The sequence below is a fragment of the Brienomyrus brachyistius genome, chromosome 20 (genome assembly GCF_023856365.1).
Source record: "Brienomyrus brachyistius isolate T26 chromosome 20, BBRACH_0.4, whole genome shotgun sequence".
Lineage (NCBI taxonomy): Eukaryota > Metazoa > Chordata > Actinopteri > Osteoglossiformes > Mormyridae > Brienomyrus > Brienomyrus brachyistius.
The window spans coordinates 12,329,273-12,341,659 of record NC_064552.1 but is presented as its reverse complement, the minus strand read 5'-3'; the positions used below and the strand labels follow the sequence as shown (position 1 = coordinate 12,341,659).

Below are 12,387 nucleotides of genomic sequence, written 5' to 3'. Positions count from 1 at the left end.
TTCAGGATAGTTTTGGTTGCGGCATTAGCTTCGCTGCTGCTTTTAACACTAATGACAAATGGCTGTTTACGCCGAACTGCATCTTGCTTCACGGTTAAAGGCATTTGACTTTCTTTGGCGTCAGAAACGGCGGTTCTACTACTAGATCACTACCGAAAAGACTACAGACGCGACCCTGGTTAAAATAGAAGCTCCCCGTCAGGTTTAAATAATAACTTTCGGTTTTGGCTATCGGTCCGGGTCCATATGGGACAGCTTCTGGGTCCGGACCTGGGCCACGGTCCGACTGTTAGTGACCTCTGATCTACATGCACATTGAGGGTCTACATGCGCATAGAGGGTCTACATGCGCATAGAGGGTCTACATGCGCATAGAGGGTCTACATGCACATAGAGGGTCTACGTGCGCATAGAGGGTCTACACGCACATAGAGGGTCTACACGCGCATAGAGGGTCTACGTGCGCATAGAGGGTCTACATGCACATAGAGGGTACCCCAACTGCTCTGGTGTGGCAGTCGGTTTTTTCCTTGCTGACCTGCATGCCCACACACACTCTGCTCAGCACTAGTATCTGCACACTGCAGACCCCGAGCTTCGCCATTTGGTCTCACTGTATAATTTATATGGTTGAGATGACAATAAAATTCATTTTGGCTTTGACTTTGCTCAAGGAAGAAGCCCAGTGAGTCACCAAAGGGTTTCTGAAGGAGTAGATCTGATCATAGTTTGAACGGGAAAGTTTGAGTGCTGAAGATGGTGTGGTGGGGGGGGGGGGGGGTTACAGCCAACTCCCCATTCTAAGAAACTATGCCGCATATCTGCAGACAGGACAGATCAACCAAAGCTCTTTGTCCATTAAACTGCCCCCCCCCCCCTTGCATCCTGTACTCTAGTACTTTGCATTGATGGTCAGAAAGAATATGAACAAATTCTGATCCCACACTATGTGTTATTTAACTCATTTTTCTTGAAAAGTCACCGTCGTCATGAACATGAACGATTGTCTCAAACTCACCTCAGTTAACTGGATCATCGTCACCTCATGGTAAAAAACGTACCTGCCCCCCAGGGAAAATGTCAAGGGGGGTGACATGTCTTGTTGTGCATGTACTATATGGGGGACACACACATACTCGTTCGGCAGCTATTTGAATTCAGGCTAAAGTGAGAAAGTGATAAAATGATCCCTTTGTTTTATAATTCATTCAAGGGTCTGGCGCTCAAGGTATTCATAGCTGTTAATTGATGTCATTTTCTCTTTTATTCCCCTCTAAGTCGCTGGAGGGATCCATTGCCCTCGTATTTCTGTATTTTGGGTGATTTTTTTTTTTTTTTGCTGTTGAAATATTTGAAATATATTTTTTTCTGTGTGAATGACTTTTACTTGTATTAAATGATGCACTCTGACCTTTTTGATTCAGAGCATTCCCGGAACCTACTCTACCTACCTCACCCCCCCCCCCCCACCCCCTTTTTCTCCCTCTCCCTCTTTCTTTGTCTGTCTTACACAGTTAGCAACATGGGACTCTGCTCTGGGGCTGAACGGAAGCCTTAAAGAGAGCCGGATTGAGAACGGGATGCAAGGAGTGACTGTCAGGGTGGTAACGCTGCTGGTATGCTATGCTAACTACTTCCCACAGGATGCTGGAGCGCAGCGCTTGATAGGCCCACTGCTTCCGGGCCCCTGCGAAGCAGCTGACGGTGTTCCTGTTTAGCATCTGCTTCAGTTATAACGGCAACGAACCCCACGGCCATCTTGATTCCTTCTGGAGCTAAACTCAGTTCCCCCTTTTGAATGGTTTGTGCTTGTTAGCGTAATTATGCTAATCCTGAAACAGGGTCCTTCTGCATTTCCACTGTGACACCACGCCTATTAGAGTCATTTTAACCACAGAGCAATGTGTTGGGGGCGACTAAAATCATACCGAATGCCATTTTGTGATATATTTACACGATTGACTCAGTTTAAGACAGACAAAATGCATTTTTCTTGGTTCGATAGGAGGATCCCTTTGTCATGGTAGCAGAAAATATTCTCGGGCAGCCAAAGAGGTACAAAGGCTTCTCCATCGACGTGCTCGATGCTCTGGCAAAGATCCTGGGCTTCAAGTACGAGATCTACCAGGTGCCGGATGGCAAATACGGGACGCAGCTGCCCAACGGGTCATGGAACGGGATGATCGGGGAGCTCATCAACAAGGCAAGGCCATCACAGGGGTAACCCCGTAGCACTAACAACAAATAACGATATCAACGAAATCGATTAGCATGCTAATGATGCTCCTGCTAATACGATAAGTGTCGTTGCAGTTATGATTTTAATTACAACGACCCGTGTTCAGGGGACTGAGTGAACATTTCAATTGCACCAGGTTGGGTGCTAGTTAAGGCGCAGAACCTACAGTAGTTTTTCTCAACCCCATCCTCAGAGACCCCCAGTCCGTATTTTTGCTCCCTCCCAGCTCTCAGCGCACCTGAACCAAACAATCAAGAATATGAAATACCAGGGTCAGGCGTGCTGGGTGCTGGCAGGGAGTGAAAATGTGCACCATCTGGGGGTCCCTGTGGACTGGGTTTAGAAACACTGACTAGCCTTACCGAGGTAACCTCAAGAAGCTATTTAACCTTGAATTACATGACTGAGTTTGATATAACTTCAGTTAGGCTGCCCCCTGTTGGCACTTCATTGTTTTTGACAAACACTAACCAGGACTGCATGCTTTTACTGCCCCTAGAGGGCGGACCTGGCAGTGTCGGCCATCACCATCACACCCGAGAGGGAGAACGTGGTGGACTTCAGCAAGCGTTACCTGGACTACTCCGTGGGTATCCTGCTGAGGAAGCCCGAGGAGAAGATCAACATCTTCTCCCTGTTCGCCCCCTTCGACTTGGCGGTGTGGGCATGCATCGCGGCGGCCATCCCCCTGGTGGGCGTTCTCATCTTCCTTCTGAACCGCATGCAGTCCGGCCGCTCCCAGAACCCGCCCGGACCCCACCAGGCGCCGCTGGCCTCCGTCTCCAGCTCCCTGCACAGCGCCATCTGGGTCGTCTACGGAGCCTTCGTCCAGCAAGGTGTGAAAGGCTCTTAGAAGGCTAGCATGCTGGTCACATTCTGGTTACCCGCGGGTGCCACAAATATGCCGACTGTAGTATTGCATCACATGAACATCTATAATTTAGCCCAAAAACCTCTAAGCATATTTTTCTTTTTAATATGTATGTCTACCAACTTCCTGCTGATGAGGTTTTTTTAGTTACTTGAATTCAATCAGCGAATAGCCTTTGATGCCATTGTTTCAGTCCCTGTCCTCTGAATAATATTCCCATCATAATATTAGAATTGTATCCCCAATTCGTCATCTTTTTTTCCTTTTAAACATTATTATAGATTTGCCCCCTCACGGTGACTCATTTGCATAACTTTAAATGTGATGTCTGGAATTCTAATTTCGGCAAATCGCTGTAACGATTGTCTTACACCTGGTCCAGAGGGGGGTGTTGTTTTTCTTTCTGGTCTTTGGCAGCTGTCCGTGAAAGGGGGTCTCTTTGATTGATACCGGCTGGTTCCGGTTCCAGAATGGCAAACCTGAATGAAAAGCCACTTCAGCTACAAAGCCCAAACCTACAGCTACCTTGCAAGATAATTAATATAACTGTACATTTAACTTTGATGAAAACCACGCACCTGGGCACGCTGTCCTACTATATTCTGACACTGCATTACCACCAACAACCAGAGGAGGTGCTGAAGCACCCTCTGCGCTCCTACCGCCAGCACTGCTGATTCATATCATAGGACTTTACCTCCCTGCCGCCCATCCTTTGACCTCTGATACCTGAATTTTAACGAGTGCATTCAATGTTACCATTAAGGATAGATATTTTTTTTTTATTTTGTGGGGGGCGGGGGGGGGGCATGTTATAAAACTATTTCTTCAGCATGCCACAACACATTTATACTGTGTCTAACACGAAGCTTTGGTTTTGGGTGAGGTTTGTCAGAAAACATTCAGTTGCCTTCAAAAACTACACTTTCTTATAATTCTCGGATGACTTCCTTCCCAACTCTGGTGCTATGGAGCCGTGTGCTGAATATTAAGCAAGAGCGTATCACAGGTTTGGTAGACTGCCAATACTATCTGCATTTCCCATCAATATCCCTATGCGTTATGGCATAGTGCTGCATTCGCACACCTGCAGGGTTAGGGGCTTGATTCCTGGCCTTGAGTCTAGGGGCCTCTCGCAATGATACTGTGGATTTCCTACCGCACTTCAGAAACATGCGGGCGGGTGAACTGATGACTCTGAATTGCCCGGGTGTGTCAGCGTGTGTCCTCTGGATGGGTGCACAGCTCACCAGTCCGTTACGGATGGCTGATATGTTTGTATCCTTCTGGAAAAAAATCTTGCAGATTACATTACCCCGAGGTCATAATTTAGCAAAATATTCTCCAATTTATGCTACATATAATGCATTAATATGGAGATAAATTCACAAATATATCACTTTATTAGGCACACCTAACTAGTGCTAGAAGGATCCACTTTCTTCTTCAGACTGTGTTCAGAGTCGCTGCTCTGCACAGCACTGATGTACTGGCCTGTTATTTTCACACCGGTAGCCTTTCTGTTATCTTGAACGGGTCTGTCCGTTCTCCTTTGACCTCCCTGATTAACTAGATGCTTTCGGCAACAGAACCGCCCCCGACTGCATGCTTTTCATTTATGGAACCGCTCTCGGCAAACTCTCGAGGAAGGTGGCTGCAGCCGACTATCACACTATGCAGGAAATCAGACACGTCTACCATCCTGATGCCTAGTCACACCATCACCGGATGTACTGACTGTATCTGTAGCTGAAAAAAGGAGAGCATTGTGCAGCAAGATGGTGGGATCAAATCGTACCCCCTTCCCTCCCTTGTAAGTTGCTTAGGCATCAGTTTTATGCCTAAATGAAAGTCTCTGCACTATATGCGAAGCCACACGTTTCACTGTTTGCATTATCGAGTAGCAGTACCTGCTAAAGAGGTCGCGGGCTGCAGATATGGTAATTCACAATTTTCGGCGTGTATTGGAAATTTTGCTCATATTTCTTTCAGATATCTCCCGCAATATCCCCAGCTGGTGTCCCTGGGATCCCACTGACTATTAGCAAAGTGTTTCAGCGTATCATAATGCAAATCCGACACGGGGTCTCTGTGCTGGTGGCATTTACCGCGCAGGCCGGAGGATCTCAGAGCGGCCTCAGAAGCTCGCGCTGACATTTTCAGACGGCAAAATCCAGGGTTTCGTCGGCTAATGAGCAATCGCAGGAAAGGGGTGGGGCTCGGGGGAGGGAGAGGTTTGATGGGTGGGGGGTAGGGGTTTCCCAGGTGCCTCGTAGACCCTTTGCGAGCTCCTGTCTTCCCCTGCAGGGGGCGACTCGGCGACGGGCTCCATGGCACTACGCATCGTCATGGGCAGCTGGTGGCTCTTCACCCTTGTCGTCTGCTCCTCCTACACGGCCAACCTGGCGGCCTACCTTACCGTGTCCCGGATGGATAACACCATACGGTAGGTCCTCGCGAGCTCCGCCCACAGAGTCCAGAGGACTAGCCTCAGGCTCCCGTCCTGTTTCCATACAGACACTGCGGTTTACACGCCTACTGAGATACAAATACACACGCCTCTGACACTTCTAGTAAAACACAGCTGGAAATTAGAATCAACTGCGATCTTCTAGAACTACTTTGAAAGCTGGGTGACCTCATTGTGTGGGTTCTCCTTCCATTGTGTCCGTAAAGATTGTTCCTGCCTGACTCCAGTTTACAGTAATAGGACCTGGTAGTGGCGGTATTACAAGCAGGATCACCGATAGGATAGAGGCAAAAGGTTTGGTTTGGTTCTGACATCGGTAGGGTCCAAATCAGCCCCAAACCCCCCACCCTCTGACACACGCACAGTACACCCACAGGGACACGTTCCGATAATCCACACACAAATCTAGGCCGACTGAAGACTCATACTCGTAACCTAAGGAGTTCCAGTTAGGAGAACACCGGCCAGCACTGGCCACTTGGCATGCCAACCATGTTCCCGGTGGTCCGGTGGGTTTGTGGGCTGGCAAAATTTATCATGAGGGATTCAATTCTAAAGTCCTGCAGGAAGAGACTCTGATCTGGTGCCCTGTAGCATGGCGCTTGAAACGAAGCACTGCTGCGAAACTCGGAAACTCGCTTAGGATGAAAGCTAAAGTTACCCTTCGGCTCCCCGCAATACGGTGGTCATGGAGATTTTGGGCCTCGACGTGCAATAGGATCCACCAAGGACAGTCTGCCAGTTGGGTACTTCCTGGTATTTTAATTACACGTGGTCTGTGTTTGCACTGCAGGCTGTGGACACAATCTGTGTCTCTACCGCGCGAAAAGCCATGTCGTGTACCCGTACTTTTTAGACTAAAAAATGTTTTTCAAATGACAGTCTGGCAGTCAGAAAAGGTCACCTGAAGACGAAGAGCATTACCTCTAATAGTTGGTATTTTGTCCTGTGTATTATTTATGTTCCTTGTTGTTTTGAATTTAGTTTAATCTGTTAAACAAGCGGTAACCATTACTGCTGGGACTTCTGAGGAAAGCCAAACTCTGTGGTTTATCTTCTGTTCCATTATCTGCGCCAACTACACAGCTCGATCGCTCTGATCCCGCTCCTGCAGATGTATGTTTTTAAAGACCATGAATCATGTCGCTTTTACAGGCACTGTCTTAGTTACCCCGCTGTGAAGATAGCACTTATTTTCAGGGTATTGGGGTGGGGGGATGGGGGACGTGCTCGCTGGCAGAGTCAAATGGAGCCCCACAGCACGTGGGCTGATAAAATCTCATATCGCTCGCTTGTACAAATTGAAGAGAAGTCGACAAAACGAAAAGGTCCTGCAGAATAAATGTGCACTTGCTTGACAGCGTCGGAGTCGCGGCCCCGTAGGCCGGGCCCTGTGAAATCAAATGGGCTGCGGTGTAGTGCTACAGTATCACTGCCAAAGTATTTCCTCTTGCAGTCCAAAAACATTCGCTTAGGCCCAGCGGTGGTCTTTACCGCCACTCAAACCACGTGTCTGCATGGGGCCCCAGAGGTCTGAGGGCTCCCCTGTTGGAGACAAACCGTCACTATACTATTAAATAAAAACCTTCCATATTTAGGAGACGCTGAAGCAGCATGTTCCGGTAACCAGCTAGCTAGCAGCCGTCTTCCAACGCTAGCTAATGTTAACGTTATAGGCGACCGCGAGGCGATCGTATCTCCGGTGGCACCAAAAAATAAAGAGCATCAAAGATATGGCGTCTCTGACAGAAAAGTGAACCAGGTTCTTCATCGCGAACGATGAGATGCCTGATGAGGAAGAAGAAAAGACACACAGCGGGGGCCTGAAGTGAAGTGAGTGAAGCCTGAAAAACATTAACGTCACCCCCGCTTAGGGCAGCTAGGGTCTCTGGGCTGCCACTAGTTTATGTGATTGAGTAATTCTCCCATGAACAGGTGTCCCGCCTGTCGTGCCCCCCTCCGGTGTCCTAGATCTTGGTTAGCCTTGCTAATGCGAATACACCGTGTTTTTTTATGATGCAGTGTCCTCCACAATGTGTGAAAACTCACACAAGGGTCTAATAAATAGTATTCCCTGTGTGTTTGCGCATGTGGTGGAATGCCGGTACGTTTCCACAGCATTTAATTTTTAATTGAGTTTCACCCTGACTTGCACCGACTCGGCACATTTCGGGCGGCACCGGCAGGTAAGCCGCAAACCCCTGTACCTGGTGGGAAGCAGGGTTTGGTGCCCCGGATGCCACAGTATCCACAAGGAAGCAGCAGATAAACAGACATGACTGAGAGCGGGAAGAGTGCTTCCGTTAGTACAGAGATCAGGTGCGGGAAAGATGCTTGTGATTCCAGGCGAGGGAGGTCTTGGCATCTCTAGAGATACCTTGCAGTGTCTGGAAACCCAAAATTGAATTTTAAAAAGCTTGAGGTGAGACCTTACACCGTAGTAAACCTGTTTTTCTCAACAACATGCTGGAGGTTTCTCATTTAATCTCAGTGTCCAGCTATTCTTGCATTGGGGTCTGAGATCTCAAATTCTTTTTAGATGTGATCTTTGGACATGTCATTCAGCTTTTGTGACGAGCCGAGTTCATGTCATGTGGCCACATGTTAACGCCAGTAAAGGAGTTTGGGTGGAGGCAGGGGACTGTAAGCAGTTGGATGGTGCTGCACAGAGTTGACACAGCTGAAGTTTGGTGGGGGAATGATGTGTGATGTGAATCTTTGATTGCTCCACCAGTCTGATGACAAAACAGCTGCATCAGATACGGCATACTGTACATTTAAAGGTGCAGGGCGCGTTGGCTTTAGCCAGTTGAATACTGTAGAAAATGTTCGAATACCATGACTTTAATAGTTTAATGTCCAGAAAAACACTAATCAGACGTGACTGTGTATGTCTACAAAGCAGGTTTTTATGGACTTTAAATTAAATCTAGAATTTGGAGAACTCCACTGTTTTATGCTTCTTGTAACCAGTCCAATGGTGCTGCTGAAATTATTTGCTCCTCATCAACGATTCTCTCTCTGTTTATTTATAAAGTCGATAAATCGCAGCCGACGAATATGAAGCATTACAGTGGTGCGTTGGTGGTAAAGCAATCCGTCCTTGATGAATGACATACGATCCTGCGTCTTCTGCACTCCGAAAGATTGCCTCACATATTTATTCCAATCTTTTTCACGGATTATGCACAAGAGGCCCGGTGCATGTGCAAGTGCGACAGCGGTCGCTGATGTATCCCTCTCTTTAGCCTAAACACACAACCTCTACTGTACTCTACTCTCTGCACGCCACCTCCATCATTTTAATCTTCACAGCCCATCCTCCTCCATCCCCACCACACCAAATACCCCCATTTTGTTCACCCTCCCGCTCTGCTCCCAACACACACTCTCCTGATCACTGAATTACATCACATGTTCTTCCACAAGTGAGATTCATATGAATTATGATCCTGAGGGGTGCCCAAAAAGATGCCCGTGGGCCCTTTGCTACAAGGCATGTGTAATCTCTGTAGTGCCATATATTACTATATTTATATTAAACATTTCAGGGGTATAAATTAAAAAAAAAGAAAGAGGATAATTGACAGAAAAAGTGACCAATCAGGGCTGAGAGTTCGCCTTTCTGTAACCTATCATATCCGAAGCCAGTGAATGACCTTCCGTCTCTATAGCTAACAAACCCTTGGTTCCTCAGACGTCAGCTCTCTAGCTTTTTGGGCCTCAGCTGAATTCCCTTATCACAGCTAAACGAATTCTGTTATATAGTTACTTACCGAGAGCGAGCGCGCGCCTCTTAAGTGCCGTAAAGACGTTGCACTAATTAGGCATCATTCATACACTCACTGGAGGTGTTTCATTTCAAATGGTTACAAGGGTGCTGAATCTGGAAATTATACATTACGTTACACAGCTTATTTGAACATAAATCACGTAAAGTATCCGTCATTAAAATGCAACACGAAGAATTTGCATGTTATTCTACAGTTAAGAGATACAAATTAAATGCTCACCTTAAATGAGTATTTAATACATAATAACAATACATAAAGTTATTAATACGGAAACAACATTTTCTTTGTACTTATAACATGTAAGTGGTTAGCACCTCATTAGCTCCATAGATATTACAATGTTTGTTCATTTCTGCATGAAGTTTTAAGCTCAGGTTAAGTTCCATGTACTATGGCAGGGTCCAGCGTGACTCAAACCCACATCCCTTGGGCTATGGGCCATATGTAAGCCCCATCTGAGACCATACTTTACTATGCTGCTCTTTGTCTAATGCTAATATGCTAGCTGTCCTTGTGCTCTTCGTCTGGTCTTAATAGGGTATTAGTTCAGGGGTGTTTGATGGTATTATTGCTAGTCAACCGTTTGGTTTCTAGACAACTCCAAGGCCATTGTGAAAGCCATGGTGCTGGAGGGGGGTTGCCAGTGTATGTGGTGTGATTTTGACATGCTAATCTGCAGAATCGCTAACTCTGTATGAGTTGGTACCACAAGGCGGTCACTAAATTAGGCTCAGAATCAATGCCGTCAAGGCTACATTGTCACAGTGTGAAGTGTTCTGGGAAATAATTAGCCGTTGTCAAGCTTGGCACAGACATGGCAGTGATGAGCCATCACATTGTTTGGTCATTCATAACTGTGTCAAAATGTAAGTTTTCATGCTTGAATATAAACCTACTGGAATGTAATTGACCATAAACTATACCCCGGCACCCTGTTTATCATACCATAAATTCTATCCATTCATCCATCCATGTATGCAGGGCTAAACTCAGCATTATGCTCTGTGCTTCCATGGATAGTCTGTTGCCCTCCCCGCCCCGCTCCCTCAAACCCTGACCGGTATGACGGTTGGAAGATGGATGAACATATGACTGCTTGTTTCTGGGGTCGGCCCGGCACTTGGACTTGATCACCAAGTTAGGGTAAAGCGAGCTTCGTGCGAGTTCAGATGCACCTCACGATCGGCCTTAATTGCTTTCCTTGCAAAAACGGGCGAGTTTGAGGCTAAGCGATGAGAAGAGCAGAAGGGCCTGCAAAGTGCTCATGTGGCATCAGCGTGGCACAAACAACAACACCGACATCTGACATTTCGCCACTGGAAAAAAAAATGTGTCCAGAACCTCTTTTGTGGAGACATTTTACCCTTATCTACTCTGCTCTTTACTCCTGAAATGGGCTTTTTAAAAGGCTCCTTTTTTCCTGAGATCTTTCTTGCAGTCACATTCATGTTGTTTCTTAGATAGCTAAACCCTTGAATAGCGGAAAAATGTGCCAAGCGGAGAACATTCCGGAAAGATTGAGAAAAGCTTTAACAAACCTTTTCAGTAGAAACAGGTTAATCTTTTAATTATCTGTGCCTGACTCTGAATCAAACTGCTTGTGCTTGCGTCTATGATTTTACATTCTGCTAATGTTCTGTTTCCTTTGAAGGTATAGCTGGTATAATTTATTTATGATTTCTTTTTAATTTTGATTTTCTCCTCTTTCTGTACAGGTGACCCATATTTCCCAGTCTGAATTAATTGAGTATTTGTTTTTGATGAGTCAGAGGGTTAGTTTGCCATAAATGTTGCCGTGCGGGCAATCGACTGCTAATACTTCTATGGCATCGTGCTCATCGTGCACGGATGGAGATGGACTCATCGTGTCATCTGGGTCACAATGTGACTTCAGGCAGAAAAACAACCTGAGACGAAAATTTACTGCCATCAGGGGCCCCGTTGCAATGTTCCCAGGTGGCAATTCGAAAACAAGTACCAACAACATTGAGTTGTGGACATCCTGTAACTCAGCCGAAGACTTTTCCCTTTAATAAACAGGGGAAGGGATTAGTATTATCTACTAGGGACATATGGTATATAATGTATCGATTGCATACTTGCTTCTCTGCTGTGTCCTGGTAACCTGTGACCCAGCAAATGCTATTGGATGGATGAATGATGATATAGAAAAAAAAAGAGAAGATCTGGTAAAGGTCACAAGCTTGTCTTGGATAACATGTATAATTTAATCAAGGAACACAATAGCAGGTGAAAAGACAACGTAGACGTCCTCCAAAGGTCCAAAGGTGGCCAAGCTGGTGTGTAGCTACGAGCTAATAGTACCATGGTGCAGCCAGTAATGATCTCATTAATGTAAACCAGAGAGCCGGTCTTCTTCAAGCCTCCCACAGCTGCCCTTTGTTAGCCTGAAAAAAAACCAGCATCCTGGATGATTCCACAGGAAGACGTCTGAATCCTGAACGTGCCTTCTGCCGCTCCTTAACTGGGAATACGCCGCCTAACGCAATCAGCAATTGAAGACCTCGATTGGAAAAGGCAATTTGCTCTAATTTGGTAGATTACAATCGTACATGGCACTTGTTATTTTAGAATGAAGATGGAAGCGGCACTTTTTTTTTTTGTTTGTTTGGATTGAAATTGAATAATTTTCTTTCTTGCACTTTTGTTTCCGCTACATACATGGCTGGTTGGCTTTGGATTTTATCTAGATTGCGATAGAGTCCGAAACCGAAGTCCCGTGGCCAGCTGTGTCTCAGCGTCCTGGGACATCGTTTGTCCTCAACACGCTCCTGTGTAATGTACTTTTCGGATAGTCAATAAAGGTCCCTGCATTTTGATGTGCAGTTTATTAGTGTCAAGGGCCCTGTAGGGGGACGGATACGCTCGCAGATTCAGGGGGGGGGGCAGCACTTTACAGCAGGGAGCCTTGAATATATAAAATTATATAATGAGAGAGGTTGGGGGGGCAAGGTGGCATTTTGTCAGGAAGCCCAGAATTTATAGATATGTC

At 46.3% G+C, this 12,387-nt stretch overlaps 1 protein-coding gene across 2 annotated transcripts in view; it reads left to right on the top strand.

Moving 5' to 3' along the window:
- The window catches only part of grid1b (glutamate receptor, ionotropic, delta 1b), a 248,834-nt gene that overhangs the window by 218,826 nt on the left and 17,621 nt on the right, over positions 1–12,387 (top strand). For both annotated transcript variants that reach the window (XM_048986745.1, XM_048986746.1), the window contains exons 9-12: positions 1,515–1,616; positions 2,006–2,203; positions 2,739–3,075; positions 5,418–5,556. In XM_048986745.1, coding sequence (XP_048842702.1) covers positions 1,515–1,616; positions 2,006–2,203; positions 2,739–3,075; positions 5,418–5,556 — 776 coding nt within the window. The remainder of the gene's footprint in view (positions 1–1,514; positions 1,617–2,005; positions 2,204–2,738; positions 3,076–5,417; positions 5,557–12,387) is intronic.